Source organism: Drosophila rhopaloa, unplaced genomic scaffold (assembly GCF_018152115.1).
Source record: "Drosophila rhopaloa isolate 14029-0021.01 unplaced genomic scaffold, ASM1815211v1 contig_167, whole genome shotgun sequence".
Taxonomy (NCBI): Eukaryota; Metazoa; Arthropoda; class Insecta; order Diptera; family Drosophilidae; genus Drosophila; species Drosophila rhopaloa.
This window is the reverse complement of record NW_025335047.1, coordinates 9,027,790-9,048,922: the sequence shown is the minus strand read 5'-3', so window position 1 is coordinate 9,048,922 and position 21,133 is coordinate 9,027,790. Positions and strand designations below refer to the sequence as shown.

At 42.5% G+C, this 21,133-nt stretch overlaps 6 protein-coding genes across 7 annotated transcripts; all 6 read left to right on the top strand.

Annotated features, from left to right (window-relative positions):
- The first annotated feature begins 369 nt into the window (after window positions 1–369).
- LOC108052288 (endochitinase) lies at window positions 370–4,633 on the top strand. Its single transcript, XM_017134661.2, has 7 exons — window positions 370–486; window positions 972–1,593; window positions 2,827–2,950; window positions 3,046–3,537; window positions 3,593–3,778; window positions 3,927–4,106; window positions 4,314–4,633. The coding sequence occupies exons 1-7, from the start codon at window positions 483–485 to the stop codon at window positions 4,467–4,469; spliced, it is 1,764 nt and encodes a 587-aa protein (XP_016990150.2). The 5' UTR covers window positions 370–482; the 3' UTR covers window positions 4,470–4,633.
- A 1,183-nt stretch (window positions 4,634–5,816) lies between these two features.
- LOC108052286 lies at window positions 5,817–13,668 on the top strand. Its single transcript, XM_044458597.1, has 14 exons — window positions 5,817–5,944; window positions 6,108–6,346; window positions 7,793–7,876; window positions 8,265–8,342; window positions 8,409–8,693; window positions 8,766–8,804; window positions 9,065–9,142; window positions 9,195–9,272; window positions 9,341–9,418; window positions 9,478–10,163; window positions 10,224–10,545; window positions 10,781–10,953; window positions 11,229–11,684; window positions 12,217–13,668. Exons 2-14 carry the CDS (start codon window positions 6,286–6,288, stop codon window positions 12,634–12,636), a joined length of 2,838 nt encoding a protein of 945 aa, XP_044314532.1. The 5' UTR covers window positions 5,817–5,944; window positions 6,108–6,285; the 3' UTR covers window positions 12,637–13,668.
- Window positions 13,669–13,877: 209 nt separating this feature from the next.
- LOC108052285 (COX assembly mitochondrial protein 2 homolog) lies at window positions 13,878–14,289 on the top strand. The gene is made up of 2 exons (XM_017134659.2): window positions 13,878–14,067; window positions 14,128–14,289. The coding sequence occupies exons 1-2, from the start codon at window positions 13,987–13,989 to the stop codon at window positions 14,287–14,289; spliced, it is 243 nt and encodes an 80-aa protein (XP_016990148.1). The 5' UTR covers window positions 13,878–13,986.
- A 17-nt stretch (window positions 14,290–14,306) lies between these two features.
- LOC108052284 (protein Abitram) lies at window positions 14,307–15,038 on the top strand. Its single transcript, XM_017134658.2, has one exon. The coding sequence runs from the start codon at window positions 14,307–14,309 to the stop codon at window positions 14,976–14,978; it is 672 nt and encodes a 223-aa protein (XP_016990147.1). The 3' UTR covers window positions 14,979–15,038.
- Window positions 15,039–15,258: 220 nt separating this feature from the next.
- Window positions 15,259–16,398, top strand: LOC108052283 (protein BCCIP homolog). The gene is made up of 3 exons (XM_017134657.2): window positions 15,259–15,489; window positions 15,549–15,675; window positions 15,738–16,398. Exons 1-3 carry the CDS (start codon window positions 15,367–15,369, stop codon window positions 16,379–16,381), a joined length of 894 nt encoding a protein of 297 aa, XP_016990146.1. The 5' UTR covers window positions 15,259–15,366; the 3' UTR covers window positions 16,382–16,398.
- Window positions 16,399–16,691: 293 nt separating this feature from the next.
- On the top strand, window positions 16,692–20,124 carry LOC108052282 (putative aminopeptidase W07G4.4). 2 transcript variants are annotated; one of them, XM_017134655.2, is made up of 5 exons: window positions 16,692–16,818; window positions 17,068–17,206; window positions 18,183–18,459; window positions 18,616–18,714; window positions 18,778–20,124. In XM_017134655.2, exons 2-5 carry the CDS (start codon window positions 17,193–17,195, stop codon window positions 19,912–19,914), a joined length of 1,527 nt encoding a protein of 508 aa, XP_016990144.1. In that variant the 5' UTR covers window positions 16,692–16,818; window positions 17,068–17,192; the 3' UTR covers window positions 19,915–20,124. The 2 variants fall into 2 exon arrangements, with proteins under 2 accessions (XP_016990144.1, XP_016990145.1); XM_017134656.2 differs by having other exon boundaries at window positions 16,715–16,818; window positions 16,873–17,206.
- The last annotated feature ends 1,009 nt before the right edge of the window (window positions 20,125–21,133 follow it).

The following is a 21,133-nucleotide window of genomic DNA, read 5'->3' as shown; positions in this document are numbered from 1 at the left end:
ATTATCCAGGCCACTTACAGGGATCTTCTTTGGGGCCTTGGCTGAAATATGGTAATTCTAGAGCATAAACAACGGCGGGGGTTGACAGTAAGATAAAATGCGAATGCAAAACAATCGGAAAGAAAGTGGCAAAACAACAAGCTAAACTGATCTGGAAATGGGCACAGTCAGTCAGCAGAAACACAAAAGCCCGTTCTTCGCCCCTTCGCGACCATTCCCCTTTTTTTTCCCAACGATTCTTCGGAGAATCGCACCTCTCACGCACTTTACGCAGGAACAAAGGCGCAATCGAATCCAAGAACCGGACCGGACTGCAAAAAGAGTATTTTGAGACATCGCCTCCCACTATAAAAGTCGAGCTGATCCAGAGCTCGACTGTCATTTGACGCCAAACGAGCGTCGCACGCACAACGCTCGAGATTCCCGGCTATTTCAAATACATATATACGATATATTCAAGTTTCGTGGAGGAGCATTAAGAAATGGGTAAGCCTGACCGTGCATACAAAGTGCAAATCGGTGAATGAACTTGGGGCGTGCAGCATTATGGACACATAACCTTAGCAGTTCCATAAACACAGACCCTAACAGTGAAACGATAAGAGACTCGGACTACACTTAATTATAAATGCACATCACGCCGATCTCGAAAAACAAGTCGTAACTGGGAATCGGGAGAGGCTTTAACGATGTTTTTATCAAGAAAAAACAAAGCAACCCGGAATATTCCTGAAAGCTCTTGGGACTTAAATAAAACAAACGTGTCTAAAAATAAATATTTAACTTTGAAGGTGTTTAATGCTAAGCCTTTAATGCTAAAAATAGTTTTGTGAAATTATCCCAGTTTAAACATTTCTACAAATTAATTTTTGTAATTTAAAATTGTTCTAACAATTAATTTTTAAATGTTTATTTGATCAACGAATTTTTGTATATATTCCAAATGCTATAACTTTTCTTATTCAATTCAGTGCATCATCTGGCGCTCCTCATCCTGGGAGTGCTGTGTTCCTGGCCAGTTGCAACTTTGGCCAGTGATCAGCCCTCTCGAATTGTCTGCTACTTTAGCAACTGGGCCGTATACCGACCTGGAATTGGTCGCTATGGATTGGAGGATGTGCCCGCCAACCTGTGCACTCATCTTATTTACTCCTTCATCGGTGTTAGCGACAAGAGCTGGGATGTCCTGGTGATCGATCCGGACTTGGATGTCGATCAAAAGGGTTTCAGCAAGTTCACACAATTGAAAAAGAGCCATCCCAATCTGAAACTTCAGATAGCTGTGGGTGGCTGGGCCGAAGGTGGCTCCAAGTACTCCCAAATGGTGGCTGTTCGAGATCGCAGGCAGAGTTTCATACGCAGTGTGGTACGCTTTATGAAGCAGTACAACTTCGATGGATTCGACTTGGACTGGGAGTATCCCGGAGCCACGGATCGCGGTGGCAGCTTTGGGGATAAGGACAAGTTCCTGTATTTCGTTCAGGAGCTACGACGAGCCTTTGATCGCGAGGGCAAAGGATGGGAGATCACCATGGCCGTACCGGTGGCCAAGTTCCGCCTGCAGGAAGGCTACCATGTTCCGGAATTGTGCGAGTAAGCTAGAATCATTAGTCTGTTTTTTAATTTCAGTGACTCTTTTTCATGTTAGTTATTTCTGAGTTTCCGATGACTTGAAGATACCCACAATTGTACTTATAGAGTCCATAACTTTATCAAATTTAGGCCGATTCCATACCTCTAAAGACTTGTGATTCGATTCTCTAAAAATCTGCATTCAAAATTTTCAATTTGAGGTTGATCAAATTTTTGACCCATTTTCATGTAAAGACCCATTTTCATGTTAGTTATTTCTAATTTTCCGATGTCTTGTAAAACATTGAGTCAATATTTGACTTCTAGAGTTCATAACTTTTCCAAATTTAATCCGATTCCAAAGTGGCATACCTCTAAAGACTTGTGATTCGATTCTCTAAAAATCTGCATTCAAAATTTTCAATTTATCGTTGATCAAATTTTTGACCCATTTTCATGTTAGTTATTTCTAATTTTCCGATGTCTTGTAAAACAGTGACTCAAAAGTTGACTTCTAGAGTGTATAACTTTTCCAAATTTAATCCGATTCCAAAGTGGCATACCTCTAAAGACTTGTAATTCGATTCTCTAAAAATCTGCATTCAAAATTTTCAATTTATCGTTGATCAAATTTTTGACCCATTTTCATGTTAGTTATTTCTAATTTTCCGATGTCTTGTCAATATTTGACTTCTAGAGTTCATAACTTTTCCAAATTTAATCCGATTCCAAAGTGGCTTACCTCTAAAGACTTGTGATTCGATTCTCTAAAAATCTGCATTCAAAATTTTCAATTTGACGTTGATCAAATTTTTGACCCATTTTCATGTTAGTTATTTCTAATTTTCCGATGTCTTGTAAAACAGTGACTCAAAATTTGACTTCTAGAGTTCATAACTTTTCCAAATTTAATCCGATTCCAAAGTGGCTTACCTCTAAAGACTTGTGATTCGATTCTCTAAAAATCAGCATTCAAAATTTTCAATTTATCGTTGATCAAATTTTTGACCCATTTTCATGTTAGTTATTTCTAATTTTCCGATGTCATGTAAAAGAGTGACTCAAAATTTGACTTCTAGAGTTCATAACTTTTCCAAATTTAATCCGATTCCAAAGTGGCATACCTTTAAAGACTTGTGATTCCATTCTCTAAAACTCTGCATTCAAAATTTTCAATTTAACGTTGATTATTTCTAAGTGTCGGATGGTTTCTAGAAACTTCCAAGCCTGCTGATTTATTGTCTACCATTGCAGATTGCTGGACGCCATTCACGCCATGACCTATGACCTGCGGGGAAATTGGGCCGGATTTGCTGACGTGCACAGTCCGCTGTACAAGCGAAAACACGACCAATACGCCTACGAGCGGCTGAATGTGGTAAGTGAGATACGAAACGATCGAATGAGCAGGGGGGTTCAGAGGGGGATGGGCTGCTGATTGTGGTGCCAAACTAATTAACGTCGCCATTCAAGAACGACGGCCTTGCATTGTGGGAGGAGATGGGCTGCCCGGCCAACAAGCTGGTGGTGGGCATCCCGTTCTACGGCCGGACCTTCACGCTGAGCAGTTCGAACAAGAACTACAACATGGGGACCTACATCAACAAGGAGGCGGGAGGCGGGGCTCCGGGTCCGTACACCAATGCCAGCGGCTTCCTGGCCTACTATGAAATCTGCACAGAGGTGATGGACAAGTCAAAGGGATGGACCGTGGAGTGGGACGATGCCGGAATGGTGCCCTTCACCTACAAGGACACCCAGTGGGTGGGCTACGAGAACGAGGCCTCCGTCCAGATCAAGATGGACTTTATCAAGCAAAAGGGTTACGCCGGCGCCATGACCTGGGCCATCGACATGGATGACTTTAATGGAATCTGCGGCAAGAAGAACGGTTTGATGCAGATCCTTTACGATAACATGAAAAACTATCGCGTTCCGGAACCAACAAGGGAAACAACACCAAGGGTAAGAATTGCCTCTTTGTTGTTCTAATATATATGCAACTGAGATTTTTTTGTAGCCCGAGTGGGCAAAGCCACCAGCAACTCCGCCAAATCCGGATGAGGGTCCAGTGGTCCAGACGGAACCAACGACGTCCACAACAAAGCGGCCAAAACCAAAGCCTAAGCCAACTTCAAGTCCAGTAAGCCCAACATCTGCACCTGTGCCAACTGTGGGAAGCAGTACACAGAAGCCAACCACTAAGGTAAAAAATACAGGAAAAGCTAGAACAACAAATAAAAGTCTAATCCAAAAATGTAATCAACAGATACTTGTTTAGATAGACTAATATAATGTGTTAGACATAGAAAATTTTAAAGAGATATTTATTCAACACATTTGCAATTTTTCAGAAACCGAAAAAACCCAAGAAGCCAACAACCACCACCACAACAACAACTCCTGCTCCTGAAAAAAGTACCGAAGAGCCTGTGGAAGTTGTAGATCCCGAGCAGCCGGTGGAACCCCAGTTTGATCCCAGCGAAATCGATTGCACCAACCGTGACTTTGTTCCGCATCCAAACTGTCGAAAGGTTAGTTTAAAATAAGTTAGCTTCAGACAAAATAAGTCCTAAAAGTAATATCAGTTATCTCAAGATCTCTAAGTCCCTAAAAATCATTGCATACCTTCAGGCAAACAAACAAAAGTCAATCCTGTGGTTAGCTGAAAAAATTTAACTACTTTCTACAATTATATATTATTTATTACTTATTACTCATAACCCACTGTTTTCCCACAGTATTTCCGGTGTGTTCATGGCAAACCCGTGGAATTCGAGTGCAAGGAGGGAACGGCCTTCCACACGGTCCTGAATGTGTGCGATTGGATCGAGAATAGCGATCGCTACTACTGTACCCGCATGAAGAAGAAGCAGGAGGGCAACGAGGCCCTCTAACTGTCCCGAAATATATATTTATAAATAATTTAAAATCTTTGCTTAAACATAGAATTATGTCTTAAAGTATTTTAATTTAATAGCATCGTAGGAATATAAATAAGATCGAAAAGATTATCCGACGAGACGAAAACAATAAAAATAAATATGATTTGAAAAACCAATAAACCAAGTACTAAATGATGCGTTCAATAGAGGTGTGAGCAATCGTTACGAGAATAAAACCATACGTGATGGGGCAGAAAGAGTATTACATAACGCCCTAATGAACAAATTACGTATACGTAATGCTCCCTGCCCTGCCGCAATTTGTTCGAACATTTTGCCATTTCTAATTGCGCTAATAAACGCAATGGCTTGGGACACATTTTCACTTGTCCGCGGCGACGTGAGGTGAGGTGCACCGAGGATTTTAGCCTTGGAACACAACCAACGAACAGCTGTTCGTGCAATCAACCATACAAATGAGCAATGATAAATGCTACAGCGAAATGTATAATTTCAATCCTTAACATTTGATTTTCATAATCTCAATTCATGTGCGGAGAGCGTGAGGGAAATGGAACTTAAGCATTTGTGACACGAAACAAATCGCAAAGAGCCCAAAAACTTGATTTCGAAATTTTTTTCTTTTTGGCTCGAAAGATGCTCCGAGTTGTATGCGGAATGAGCACCGCATTGTCTATAATTAAACATTCTTCCAAAACGAAAGTGCTGAGAGAGAAAGTGATCGACTGCAAAGGAAATATCTAATCAATCAAAGCATGTTTAAAATACAAAAAACCGGGTAAATTATTTAAAAAATAGACCAGAATGCTATTAATTTCCCTTAGGCTTATCCCAAGAATCCGCCGGGTTGTTCCCAAAATGCCAGCTGCGAGCGCCACCCGGCGAGAGGAAATTGAAAAAGAAAATGGAAAACACTGAAAGAGCATTAGGCGAAAACCCACTCACTCATTTACTCAACTGTGTGTGCTTTTGACAAAAATTCGTGCTACGAAAATATCAAAATCGAATAATTTTCGCGGTCACAAGGTAAATTCATGGTATATGCATGTTGAGTTACGAATTGGTTTTGGACCGGGAGAGATCGTCTCGTATACTCGTGTACGGCACACCGAAATTTCCTTCCTTTCAGACTAGATAGAAAATAGATGTGATAGGTGTTGGGAAAATTCGAGCTGGCCCTGTTCAAAAAACGACACGCACACGACGTGCACAGACGACCAAAACGAAGACGACCACGACGGCCAGAAATAAGCAAATTATTTAGCTAACAATCGTCGAAAGGGACACTAAGGATTACCCAGCCGATGATTGTTGGTTAAATTTTGCTAACGGCAGCGCGAGAACTTTTGAAATAAATAATATAAATAAATATTAAATATTGATAATAATAACTAATCGATCTGCAAAGTGAAAGAAATAACGAACAAGTGCAAAATTGGAAACCCACTGAAACTGTGACAAAATTTGTGCGAGCCTAATTAAATATCTATTCAGATATATCCTATATATAAACACCAGACTCCCAATACACATCCTATCCTATACGCATTCAGATATCTAAAATAATATCCATTGGCTCTCTGGCCTTTAATAATCGCTGGTTTTTAAATTCTTTACTCTTTCATTTAGTGCATTTAAACGAGCGCATATATAGCGGATGCATATATATGCAGAATACGAGCAGAAGTGTTAATTCTAATTTTCCCTAATTATTCATAATTACGGAAAACTTGCAAGGAGAATTTATGACGTGGCTAAAGTGTTAACCACGCTGGAAACTCGAGGATAATTTGTTGTTTTGATTATTATGGGGCGGCTAACAATTTGGTTCCTCCTGGGACTAACGTTATTCGCCGTCTCCAATCATGGTGAGTATCCTGAAATTTTCTAATATTCATACTCCCTTTCCATTTCGTTATGTAAGGCAAAAGGGCGAGGTGGAGCTTTTGAAAATTCTTGACAGTTTTTCACGCAGCCTGGGCAGGCATTATGCAATTTTATAACAAAAAGCCAAGAAAAACAGAAGGAAAACGTTTGAAAAAAGAAATATGTATTAATATACGTTTAAAAATATTTGCCTGAGTTTGTGCGTTCTCTATATTTTTTGGGTCGGTATTGGTGTCTGCAAACGTCAGTGGACGACACTTTGGGCATTGGTATATTAGTATAGCCCCGTACACTTGACTTGGCCAACCACTAGTAGCAGATACAGATACAGATATAAGTTTGCCGACTTTTTTTTTTTTTTGTGGGGAGAACTGAGATTTGTGCGCCGCTTGGTCGCTCTTCGTTGTCATCGTTTGTAATATTTTTAAATTTAGAAATTTTTAAGTTATTTTATTTGCGCTCAGCGAGTGCTTTCCATCTATCTATTTTCCACACCCGTGTGTGCGAAATGTCTCTGTATATTTTGTTTGGTTTGCTCAAGTTTGCAAAACAGCCACAGTAGAAATGAAAAGGAATATATTGAAAAATGAGAAATGGCGCAAATGCCGTTTACTATATATATTATGGGTTGGGATGGGCTCGATTGCAGCAACATAAACACAATATGCAGGCAGGCGGTCGGCAAAATTTGTATAAATAATTCTATCAATGCGGTTAGCAATGAAATGCGAAATTGCTCAAATAGCTTCCTGCCCACATACGCCCTAAAATAAATCAAATAAATTATCTGCCGACAGGCGAACTGCACATTTGAAAACTGATAGGCAAACTCATTTATATCGGGTTTAATTGGACCCAGGTTGTTGGCTGATATATGCCCCAGTCAGACATTTGTCCTAATTGTCTGAAAATACGAAAGTAATTAGCCAAGCGACCTCACCACCAGGCCGTCACTCAAAAGACGACCTTACATTACCAAAAAGCAAATGCTGAAGATGTAGAATATTCCATTGCAAATGGTACGCCCCCGCATCCGGATTTTCGGAGCAGTAAGGTGGCCAAGAGAAACAAAAATAAAGAAGTAAAGCCAAAGTGGGCGAGCAGCCAACAGAATGGTATAGAAATTTACTCATCCACAAGCTGGCGAAATGTGTTTGAGTTTTCATCTTTTAAAAATAAAATTCATAAATCCGCCGCATATATTTCGAAGTGTGTATGTTTGCACAGTGCGAGTACCATAAATAATGTCAAGTTTGAACAGATAGAATGACCTCGCCGATGGCGCTGACATCAAACTGAGAAAGTGCGTCCATTGTTCTTGGGTGACGAGATGAAAATAGCTAAGGGCTTTTCCTAGGGCTTCCTGGTTTCTGGGCCATACTCCGATTACAAATTGACCTGTCATGTTTTCCTCCAACAAATTTCAGTTGGGTTTGTCAATGCCGATGTCGGACCAAGCGAATCAGAATGTCGACCCTACATTGAAAAGGCCATACATGAATTGAAAACAGGTAAGGATAATAATTTAAGAACTATAATAAGGTCTAATATGTACCAACACCCTTGATTATAACCAAACATTGATTTAATTAACAACATGTAAAATATAATAAATCAAAGAAAATAGAGTGATCTTTTTTTTTAAGACCGAAATGTTGAGTGTTTTTTTAAAACCAATTAAACGAACTGCTAAAAATCTCTTTCAACAGTATTATTAAACCAACCGGATAAAAAAAGTTCTGTGACATACCACATAATAAATTACGTTAAATGTGCCATTAAGATATATCCAAAGATCATAATGATATCATTTCGGCAGTACAGAAAAACCTTTTAAAATGAGTAACACCCAATTTATGGTCTATTCGGCGGACAACTCATTCCATTATATAATTTCAGATGGTGTCAGAGATGGGTCTGGAGAACTGCAATCCGATCAGCCACGTGGGGACGACGACGACGATGATGACGATGATGGTGGGCTATCCGCGGTTGATTAGAAAGAGACGATTGAAATTGAAACTGTCGAATTGGATTCCACAGAGGACGCGAAAAGTGCCAACGATTTGGATGGAGATGGCATTCCCGATGACGAGGATGATGACATTGACGGGGATGGCATACCGAACGATAAGGACGATGATATCGATGGAGATGGCATACCAAACGACGAGGATGAGGACATTGATGGCGATGGCATCCCGAATGATGAGGACGACGATATCGATGGGGATGGTGTGCCCAACTCCAAGGACGAGGACATCGATGGGGATGGTGTGCCCAACTCCAAGGACGAAGACATCGATGGCGATGGCAAGGCGAATCACGGTGAGTGCTTTTGATCCAGGAATCTAAGTAGAGTATATCAGTATTAATTAAATTCCTACTTTAATTCTATAGAGGATGATGATCTAGATGGCGACGGCACCCCAAATCATGGTATGTCTTAGTCCACGTTTTATATAGCGTAATGAAAATAATTTGCCTAATTCAAAAGCTTTAATTTGTATATTTATTTTTTAGGTTTATTTGTTGCTTTTACTTTTATAACGAGAAATTTGCTTAATTAAAAAGCCTTTTTGATTTTCAGATAGTTGCATTTTAACGCTTTAATCTTATTTTGATTTTCAGCATCTTATCCAGCTTATTGTAAATCCTAAAAATTGCACAGTTTCTTATAAATTCTTTGAATATTTCAGAGGATGGTGATCTTGATGGCGACGGTGTGCCCAATGAGGAAGATGAAGATCTAGACGGTGATGGAAAAGTCAACCACGGTGGGTTAACAAAGATATTTTTAAGATACATATATTTATTGTTATTATACAGAGGATGAAGATCTCGATGGTGATGGCGTGAAAAATGACGATGACGAGGATCTGGATGGTGATGGAAAAGTAAATCACGGTAAGAATTTTGTAAATCCTCACTTCAACCACTTTAGACTTATTTTGACATCCTTATCGTCTTTTTAGAGGACGAAGATATTGATGGAGATGGCGTGAAGAACGAAAAGGATGACGACTTGGATGGCGATGGCACAAACAATTCCCGTATGGTTAATCTTAAACACGTATGGTATACGTTTATTAATTGCACTAAACTCCTGCAGAGGATGAAGATCTGGATGGTGATGGTGTGCCAAACGAAAAGGACGACGATCTGGATGGGGATGGCATCCTGAATGAGCACGACGGCGATGTGGATGGCGACGGTGTTCCCAACGAACACGATCACAAGGATAGCGGTGAGAATGCCGATGATGACGACGATGATGATGAGGATGAGAAGGAGGCAGTCAAGAAGCGCAGCAAACGCGAAGTGGATGCTGCTCCCGTTATAGACATTGAAGCACCTCCAAGTCCCGCCCAAGAATTCCCCGTGGAGGAGGAAATCGTCAAGGAGGAATCTGCCGAAGAGGAAGCTGCAGTGAAGGAACAGGAACCCGAACAGGAAGCCGAACAGGAGCCGGAACAGGAAGCCGAACAGGAAGCCGCACAGGAAGCTGTCCAGGAACAGGAGCCAGAAGTAGAGGAAGCCGAACAGGAACCAGTTAAACAGGAAGAAGAGAAGGTAGAATCTGAGGAAGTGAAGGAGGAGGAGAAGCCAGCTCCAGTCGAGGAGGCTGAGGAGGAAGCTGTAGAACCGGAAGCCGCTCCCAAGGAACCCGAAGTTGTCCAGGAAGATGCCGTAGAATCTGAGGAAGCCAAGGATGAACCCCAGGCAGAAGCTGCCAAGGAAACCGCTGATGATGACGATGACGATGATGACACCAAGCCAGAAGACGAGCTTCTCTGGGTAAGTCTGCTAAAATTTCTTTAATTTTAGATTTACTTAAAATAATATATATGTTTCCAGGAAGGAATTATTCCCGAGAACCGTCGCAGTCGTCAGCACATCACTGAGCTGCTCCAACTCGATGAGGAGTTCAATGCCCGCGAGAAGGCCACCGATAATGTGGCCGAGATCATCCTGCGGGACATCAAACGCATCTATGAGAACGCCGTCAAGCCCTTGGAAACTCTTTACAAGTACCGCGACCTGAGCAACCGTCACTTCAGTGATCCTGAGATCTTCTCGAAGCCACTGATTCTGTTCATGGGACCCTGGTCGGGTGGCAAGTCGTCCATCCTTAACTATCTGACCGACAACGAGTACACCCCTAACTCTTTGAGAACTGGTAAGCACGAATGCTGAATTTATTATACTTAAATCCAGAACCGACCATTCCCAAAACTTTTGAAAACTAGAAAATTGAAAATCCAAAGGATTTGTAAAATATTTAAAAAAAAGTGTTCTATATAAATCTTACACAGATAAATAACCATCAAATATAGTACTTTTCTCATTACTCCACAAAAAATTGAAAAACCTATAACAAAGTTCCCATGAAACCTATTCCTGATCTCCAACAGGTGCTGAACCCTCTCCTGCCTACTTCAACATCCTGATGTGGGGCAACGAGACGGAGGTTCTCGATGGCACCCAACTGGCGGCGGACTACACCTTCTCCGGACTGCAGAAGTTCGGCCAGGGATTGGAGGAGCGCCTGCGGGGCCTGAAGATGAAGAGCAAGATCCTCGAGAAGGTGGGCTATAGACTAATATCTGGCAGGGCAGATCAGGGCCAAATGCATATAGTACTGGCTCGTTATGTGCAGCAATGCATTAACTTGTCTCCCAGGGCAGCAGCCCGTCGATTGGGAAACAGCTTACAGCTGGCCACCTGCCAAACGGAATTTATAGCTTTTAGCACACAGCCTGCATTAATTTCGTTATTAATAAATTGATGCTGGCAGTAGTAAGGCAGCGAACGCAAGAGAGAGAATTACTAAATTTAAGCACTTGGCGATGTGTTTTTCAGGTCAACATCGTCGAGATACCCGGCATTCTAGAGGTGCGCAAACAAGTGTCCCGCGTCTTCCCCTTTAACGACGCCTGCCAGTGGTTCATCGATCGGGCGGACATCATCTTTCTGGTCTACGACCCGGCCAAGTTGGATGTGGGTCCCGAGACGGAGGCCATTCTCGACCAGCTGAAAGGGCGCGAGTACCAGACGCGCATCATCCTCAACAAGGCTGACACCGTCAAGCCGGAGGAGCTGTTGCGCGTCCAGGGCGCCCTGATCTGGAACATCTCCCCACTGATGTCCTCCGCCCAGCCGCCGCTGATGTACACCACCTCACTGTGGACTCATCCCTACCAGGATGGCGCCCCAGCGCGCCTGCTGCTCGCCCAGGAGCGCGCCTTCCTGCGCGACCTGCGCACGGCCATCGACAAGCGCATCGAGCACAAGATCGCCAGCGCCCGTCGTTTCGCGGTGAGTACTCGGGCGTATACGTGATATTTACGATAACTCTTTTGGACATATGCGCTAGATTGGTCAATATGTTAAATCAGTTCAATGAATAAGTTTGGGTATAAACACAATTGATTATCAACCTCCTAAAATGTTTTATATTTCCCAAAACATATCGGGCGTATACGTAATATTTATGTTACATTTTTGACTAGGAATGTATATGGGTAAAATCTCCAAAGTTCTTATTATATCCCTTGGGGTAAATTTTTGACAATTGTTCACTATCGATTGAAATATTTGCTAATTAAATATTAGTATAATTTTATAAAGTTGAATTGAGAAATATAATTATTTGGTTGCTATATTAATTAATTAATTTATTTATTTTTATTCTATTTTTAATATATATATAAGCCCAAGCGTATTACAAATGTTGTTAATGAAAAAGCTTGATTCATAAAACAAACCTAATAAGTAAAAACAGATCTGTGATTCCAAGTTTTTGTACAAAATGTAGAGACTTATAAATAAATTTTTTTTTTTTCCAAAGGTGCGCGTGCGCAACCACGCCAAGATGGTGGACTGCTATCTGAACACGTTCAACAACCACAAGACGCTGTTCGGCAACAAGAAGCGCATTGCAGATGACATTATCGACCATCCGCAAAACTACCACATCTATGAGGGCCTCTCCACGCTGACCAACATCTCGCGCTACGATCTGCCTGATCCGGAGGTCTATCGCGACTTCTTCCGCCTGAATCCGCTTTACGAGTTCAAGAAGCTGAGGGACACCTGCACCTACTTCCGCGGATGTCCGATCACCAAACTAGACTTGGCCATTGCCTACGAGCTGCCCGAGTTGGCCGGAAAGTACAAGAAGATGTCCGAGTCGGCTTTGGCCAGCATCGAGGCCCAGCAGCGGGATGGTGGGGCCCAGAACCAGGCCGATCCCAAAAAGACGAGTTGAGGTGTTGGCTCCCACAGAGGAGAAAACCTGCCATTTAGTTTGTTTTAGTGAGAGATAGAGAGAATGTGACATCGGCACCGGTAACCGTCTATAGAGAATTATTATCGAGAAGGGTGAAATGGAGAAAGGCAACGAGGGAGAGAGAAAGGGGTCGTACTTACAGGGCAAAGGAGAAGGTTTAACTTTGTTGAAGAACCCCCAAAATATCGGTAGAGAACAACAGCGCAAGACATAAAACAAGGCCATTGTTTCAAAAGGAAGGGAGAGAGAGGGAGCTAACGAGATAGAGAGAGAGGGAGGCAAGAGCGATTTGAAATAGCAACGGTTGCTTTAGAGAACTTTTTGATTTCAACCGCGTTGCAGAAGATCTTTATTTTCATTTATTAAATAACACATAACCGAACTGAGAGCTTAATGAGAGGAAAACTAATGCAATATCGAGAGCAAAACACACAATCACACAGACTATTTTCATATTTAACCGAGTAGAGAGGTAACATCGAGTCTTTTCTAGGCGAGTAGATCAGCACTTAACCCATAACTGAGAGCAATAACTAATAGACGAACTATCGACGATTTCTAACCCATACATAACCCCCGTAACCATAATCCGACCCCTCATTGGCTAGCATCCCACTATAATTCCCAACTGCCCAGTTTTTTCTTTTCTTTCCTCGAATAGTAGTGGACAACAGCGCAGAGTTTTGAGATCTGAGATTTAAGTTTTGAGCAAATGGAATTTCGTACAGTTTTAATTTTTGTTTTTTGTTTTTGGTTCCTGACCCTGACGATTTTTGTAGTTGATAAGACTTTTTTGATAAAAGCAAACAGTGAAGACGATAATAAAGAATTTAACCTATTTAATCAAGAATGACTTAGACGCATGTGAGATAAAATGAACTTGTTGACGAGCGTAAGCAGCTCGCATCCTTAAAATACAAATAATCAATTTTACACACTGAAAACCTATGTAAAATGAACTGTGAGAGCGGGTGAAATACACAAATAAATAAAAACAACGGAAAACCCCAAGCAATTATGTGTTTTAATTTAACAACTTTAAGAAACCAGTCCATAGAATAAGTACTCAAAAATTGGAAAATGTGACTTAAAAAATTAAACTAATGAATTACCTAAGGCCATGATAAATTCCATCGAAATATTCAAACCATAACGGTTTACAGTTTAACATTTGGTATTTCCGTCAGTATTTTTAATTAACAGCTGACTGCGGTTATCGTTATCGAGGGCATAAAAATAAAATTACCTAACAACATTTGACAACACACCTCCGGCACGCGAATCAAGAATCAGGAAACTGGAGAAAAACTCAACCGGATTTAGCTGAAAATGCATACGGATTTGTCCGCCCATCTTCACACGCCCGCCTGCAACAAGTTGATCGAGGAACTCCAGGCCTGCCACGACAACGTAAGTTTATGAAAGGAATTCCCAGGATTGGTTACTTCTACTATAGGTTCCTACTTTCAGAACGCCTTTGCCAGATTCGTGGGCGTTTGCAACTCCATTGACGACAAGGTGGTAAAGTGTCTAAAAGGCGAAAGAATTGCCCGATCGGCCGCAAATCGAGCTAAGGCCCGCGAACGTCAATCGAAATACAAGGAAAAGTTGCTTCAGGAGGAGAGTAATTAGCGGATAGGTTCAGCAAGATGTCAGTCCAATCAGACGATCCGCTGGAACCCTTCTATTTCGAGCACGAGGATCAGGTGATTTGCGGACAGTCGGTTAGCCCCATAACAGATGGCTTCCAAGAGGATTACCCCAGCGTTGTGGATCGGTTCTTTACCAGATATTACTACTTTAAAGGGGATGTGCCTTACCAAGTGCTCTACCACTCCAATCGCATTTGCCTGGTCTGCCTGGCTCCCGATCATCCTGCTCTATGTCAGGGCATCTCCACGGTGAACTTCGATATTGGAAACGTAGATCGCAGCCAGAATGTGGTCAAAGGCAAGGGAAAAAAGGGCGGAATGATTCTTCAGGCGGAGTCCACCTTGGCTCTGCTAACCACCGATACAGGTGAGACCTTCAAGGTGCCTAGCTGCATTCGGGGCAAACTGGTGGAGGTAAACACCGCCTTGGTGCAGGAGCCCAAACTTCTGGAGCAACTGCCCGAAGGAGCTGGCTTCTTTGCCATCCTTTTGCCCAAAATCGAGAACTGCGATGCAATCAAGGCGAGCCTACTGACCCAGGAGCAATACGAGGAGCGTCTAAAGATCATAAAGGAGAAGAAATCTAAAATCGAGATCAGCGATGACAAACAAGACAGTCTTCGGACCGAGGAGCCTTTACAGATCGTTCAAATAAATCTGGAAACGTGATTCTGACCTAAGTTTTTCCTGTTCAACTTGTCTAATAAAGTCTATGTATTTATACATAAATATTTATCTTTTTACAAGTAACCATAATTATATGACTATTGGACTTAAAATTAAATGGTCATAATATTAATTAAAATGTTTATTACCTACATATTTTGAATTTGAGTCTAGTCTGTCAGTGATGATATCTCGAAAACAGAAATTCCTCATTATAATTTTCGAATAGGCTTACTTGTTTATAGATTTACAGAGCTCTGTAACGCTAACAGGTCTGTCCGAAGTGGTTGGCAACGCGACGCAACACGTGTGGATGATAAACAGCTGTTAAAGCCGCATTTTATTTTTATTTGGAAGCGGAACAGAAGCAAATTAAACTAAATAAGAAAAAATGTCTGCTAGTAAGCAAAAGAAATTAAATACCATGGAGGTGGACCCCAACGACGAGGATTCCAGTTCCAGCGATGATGACGATGACGACGAGCCGCACCCAGATGCTTACAGAGGCAACGAGGTAAGCGAGGACCTCAGAAAACCAGAAACAAATATGTTTTAAAGTTAATGCCTAAATAGGAGGTTCAAATTGACTTCGAGGGTCGGGCTCCGGTAGATCCCGATGCCCAGGGAATATCCCAACTGTTGCAGCGTTTATTCTTGCGTGCCCACATCAACTGCAACCAAATGGCGGATCTGATAATAGGTGAGTATTCCAAATGAATTAAAGAAGGGGATAACTTAATAATTAACTAATTCTATTCCCAGCGCAAAACTACGTCGGAAGCGTAATTTGTCAGTGCGACGATGACGTCGCCGAAAGCGAAACGGATGACGAAAACATGGTCGAGGATGGCACTGTCTTTGGGATCACCTCCGTGCTGAACCTGACCGCCAAGAAGGATCAGCCCAGCATCGCCCAGTTGAGAACGTACCTACTTGATCGTGCTAAGTCGCACGCTTCGGAGCAAGTGCAGCAGCAACTGAGAGAGATTCTAGACAGTGATCAACGCCATGTGGGCTTTCTGGTGAACGAGCGGTTTATCAACATACCAGCCCAGATCTCTGTGCCACTGCTGCAGAATCTTCAGCAGGAAATCGAAGCCGCCAAGGCAAAGAAAATGAAGTTCGACTTTGGCTCTCTGCTGCTCCTAGTTAAGTTCTACAGGAAGGAGGCGAAGAAGGGAAAACCAGCCGAGGACAACTTCACCAATGCTGAGGACGAGCTGCTTTCGGATCGGGCCAAGTTCTCCTTCGAGTATTCCGTGGCCTCTGAGACGGACTCTGGCATGTCTGGTGATTGGCTGGAAGGCGATGCCGTGATGACACCCTACAGGAAACTCTTGGTACTGGACGCCAAGCAGCTGCCACAACTAATTGACGACATACAGGGCTTTATCAATGGGGAATAAAAGATGTTCTGTTTTAAGACTTGTGTTTTTTTTTTCGAACAAATTAAGACACCGATTGGACAGCATATTAAAAATGTATGCCATATTACACTATTAGCAAGAACATGAGTACAGAAATATGCTTAAGTATTTTGAAATGTAACTCCCTTTGTATATTAAGAACTTGCAGATTTAAAGCACGTTAACTAAGAATATTAAGACACAAGTCAAGTTTTTGGCACTTTATCGTACAAGGGTATCCAAAATTCGACCCTAAAGCTTTCTAACTCCATCGCCTCGATTGGCAACGCGGGCAAATGGCAAACAGCTGGCCGGCGTTTGAAAGCTCCGCACATGCCGGCTGGTCTACTCTGAAAACCTTTGTTTTCTGGCCCAGAGACTGCATCCACCGTGGACGTGACTGGCAAGAGGAAACCCTCAATTCCCGACCGAGCGACGTGAGTAGACTTTGCTTTTGTTGTTGACGGCTAATATCCGAATCCGAGTTCTAGTATTACAATGCGATCATATTGGCGATTATTCATCGCTCGTGCGATTTGTTTTCGTTTAAGTAGCAAGTAACAATTAAAACGAAAGCCCGCTGGCGGTTGTTAAATGTATATAAAGCTTGACCACCCAACCAGAACATTGCAAATCGCCTTAGAGAGTTATCAGAACCGCTCCTTATCGCCAGCTTTCGCTTCCAGATCCCGCTGTTTCCCAAGTTTCCAGTTTCCAGCTGCAGCGCTTTGTGCCCATCTGAAATCGGAATTTCAGTGACGCCCCACTTGCCGATCGACCAAGTCGCGTTAGCTGCCTCCAAACACTCATCATGGGTATCGAAAAGTGAGTACAAACTACACAAGTATTATATTAGAGGGCGTGTTTAAATTATGGGCTTATTTATCTGGCCACGCTTAGCGATCGATTGGGAAAGCTCTCCGGGATTCGCCATCTTTTACAGTCAAGGTTAATCGTATAGCACTCTTTTATACCAAACCATTTCACTAAAATTAGTCGGATTATTAACTTTATTCTATATTTTTTTGCCATATGTTGGTTTGAATTTTCGTTGTGCAACGATGGCGCCTTTAAAATTCCACACTTTATCTTTGCAACACAGATAAGAATTGATCAACTCATGTTTGGCATAAATGTGTAAAAAAAGAAAAAAAGGGAAAAGAAAAAAATACAAATGTTTGAGAGATAAGAATTCAATTTTGCAATGTTTTAAGATTATGGCTTCTTAAAATATAAACAAATTTATAATTGAACTACTGGGCGGGCCCAAAAATGAGTAGGTTTAAATCCTTTCCTAAACTTTTTTAATTTTTCAAACTCATTTTTTTTAACAACAAGATTAAAGCAAGGATATTATCAGTGTATGTTTTTCTTTTTTAATCATATAAGTTCGATTTTTCGTCTTTTATGTTGATTTGTACTGATATTTTGACTGGTGGTACACCTCTTTGTAAATGGGGAAATAAGATTAAAAAGCTTATCGCAATTCTTTATAGCACTTTAAATTAAGATAATCTGAGCGCCAGGAACGAGGGTAAAATGGGGGCAAAACAATATTAAGGCATGGCCATGGTCATTTTCTATTCAATGGGGATTTTTCTTTTGAAAACCAATAATTAAAATACAAAAGAGCCATGGGATTCTTTTGTAATGTGAGCGATTGCATCAGTTAATAAAAACCATATGACGTGATAAAATGCAGTACAATCAAACGCCATTGCATATATTTTTGCCACCTAGAAATGTTTCTTAATGAATATCAATAACGATTCCGTTGCGCACTTTATTTGTGCCCCTCCAGAATGCTACCATGCACCCTCCGGCTGAACAAGCTGATGAGCCAGGCTGGCAACGATTGCCTGTGCATCATCGACCGTAACGCGGTTCCCAACGAGTTGAAGGCGGCCTTCGAGGAACACCGCAGCTTCGACAAGTCCTTCGACAGCAGCATCTCCTGCTTCAAGGCGCCCAATGTGGACCAGCCGGTGGTCTATGCCCCCGTTTCCGAGCTGACCGACTACGACGATGTTAGGAGCTACCAGGAGGCGGCCAAGAAGTCCATGGAGAAGGTGCTCAAGGTTGGTATTCTTCTAAAAAAAACTACATATTAAAACTTTAAATTAATTATAATATAAAGTTTTTGATCATTTTTAAAACCGCGATTGTTAAAATGTATATAAATATGGTTAAAATACCATAGATATTTTATAATAACGATGTCCCTTTTTCCCCAGGCTGGCTTTCAAACCCCATTGCTGTTCGTGCCCAAGGTTAAGCGTTTCCCTGAGGCCGAGCTCTGCACCGTTCTGGGAGCCCTGGAGCAACTTTATGTGGTGAGTATTGTTTAATATATGTATACAAATTACAAAATTATTTAAATGCTATTTTTCTATCAGCCCATTCAACTGCGTGAAGCAGGATCGTCTAAGGACTCCCGTGTGACCGAGCTCAGTGTCCAGATCAATGATCCCAAGGCGGAGGAGATTCTCAAGGAGGCTCTTATATTGGAGGCCGGTCGCTTTGTGGCTCGTGACATCGGAGTTGGTGACCCAGAGCGTATGACACCTATCCAGGTGGAGAAGTACATCAAGCCGCTGTTCGACAAGCTGAACGTGAATGTGATAAGTGATTCGAAGATCCTGGAGAAGGAGTATCCTTTGTTTGCGGCCGTGAATCGGGCAGCAGATGCCGTGGAGCGTCACCGAGGTCGCATCATTTTCCTCGAGTACAAGCCCCCAAAGCCGGCGAGGAAGACTCTGATGCTGGTGGGCAAGGGTGTGACCTATGACACCGGTGGTGCTGACATCAAGGCCGGCGGCGTGATGGCCGGCATGTCGCGCGACAAGTGTGGAGCAGCAGCTGCCGCTGGATTCATGCAGGTGGTCAGCAAACTCCAGCCGGATGATGTCCATGTGGTGACAGCCCTGTGCATGGTCCGCAACTCGGTGGGAGAGGAGTGCTACGTGGCCGATGAGATCATCACCTCCCGCGCTGGGCTTCATGTGAGGATTGGCAACACCGATGCCGAGGGCCGCATGTGCATGACCGATGCCCTCTGCCGGATGAAGGAGATGGTCGTGGAGCAGAATCTCCCGGATCCGCATCTGTTCACCATTGCCACTCTGACAGGACATGCTTTCATCTCGGCCGGCGAGGGCCAGTCGATTGCCATCGACAACAGCGTGGCCCATCGCGAGGATCACGCCAGGAAGCTGCAGGCTGCTGGTCAGGCCTTCGGCGAACCCTTCGAAGTTTCCGTACTCCGTCCCAGCGACTTTGCCTTCAATGCGGGCAAGGTAATTGGAGAGGATCTCGTCCAGGCCAATAACGCCCCATCGGTGAGGACACCTCGAGGTCACCAGGTGCCCGCTGCCTTTATGATTAAGGCCTCGGGATTGGACAAACACGGATTGGACTCAAAGTTGCCGATCAAGTACACCCATATCGATATTGCCGGCAGTGCCGGTGAACACCCAGCGATGCCCACAGCTGCACCTCTGGTTTCCCTGGTGAAGACCCATCTGCAAAAGTAAATCCTTCATCGTGGAGGACACAATTCAAAGCCAGTACCCGTACTTAGACCCATATACGCATAGCTAACCAACAATATTATCTTTCTGTCCACTAACTGCATCACTTTTTTTTAATAAAGGAAAAACCAATTATGTTCCAAGTTTGTTGATATACGATGCAACTTTCAAGATATTATTATTTAAAATGAAAATATATACTGCCCAAATATATTCGTGTTGCATTTATTTAAAAAAGCCTAGCGTTTCAGTTATTAACAACCGTTCTTGCTGCATAGTAATTTTAAGGGAATAAATACTGATTTATTTCCTACGTGCACTCTGTATTACGTTTTCTAAAAAAACAACCAATAAATTTAATGGCTTACATGGGCTAAGTTATTATATTATTAGTATTATGATTAATTAAGGAACAACATGAAAATGTTGGCTTTGAGCCAGGTTCCAAGGATGTATGCTGTCTCGAATCTGGTATCACTATTTTTCAAATAAAAATGTTTTTGTTTCGGATGATACAAATGTCAGTTAAAAAGAAGAAACTAAAAAAACAAACAATCAAAACTGAAGTAATATCGCATTCCCATAATAGCGAATAGTCCCCATTTGGCAAATAATAAACGCCATGTGTTGATCCAGGTCTATAATAATTTATTTATTTTTTGTTATTACTGCATTTTCCTGATCCATTGTTTGCATAATTGGCGGACGCCCTGCATTTCGAGCTCTTGTTGGCCATCTACGGTGCGGCTCTTGGCTCTTCCCCGCCGCAGCCTTTGCTTTTCAGCGCCTTCTTTTCCAGCTTGGCCCACAGCCTAGAACCCGTTAGTCGCTTCTTGGCCATGCTCTTCGTTCTTTGGGCCTCGTTCCGGGGAGCTTGGGCCTGCAACTTGGCTCTGCTACTACTATACTAGGGGCCACTTGTCAGCTGTCGCATGTGTCGTGGTACCGTTATTGCCTGGCTTCGGAAACTCGGTCAAGAGTGTCTCATTCATGCTGTGATTGCATAATATACCGTTGGCTCACGTTGGCCTTCTTCTGGCTGGCAGAGTCTTCCCGTTCTTGGCCTTCTCCCGCCGGCCGAAGAACCAACTTGGTTCTTCCTCCACTCGGGTGCGCTTCTGGGTAATTTATTGACAGTCACACTGGCCACTTTTGGTCATCTGGCCAAGTCGGCTGACTTTGGCTCTGACCGGACTAACGGTTCTTATTATTGATGAACGTA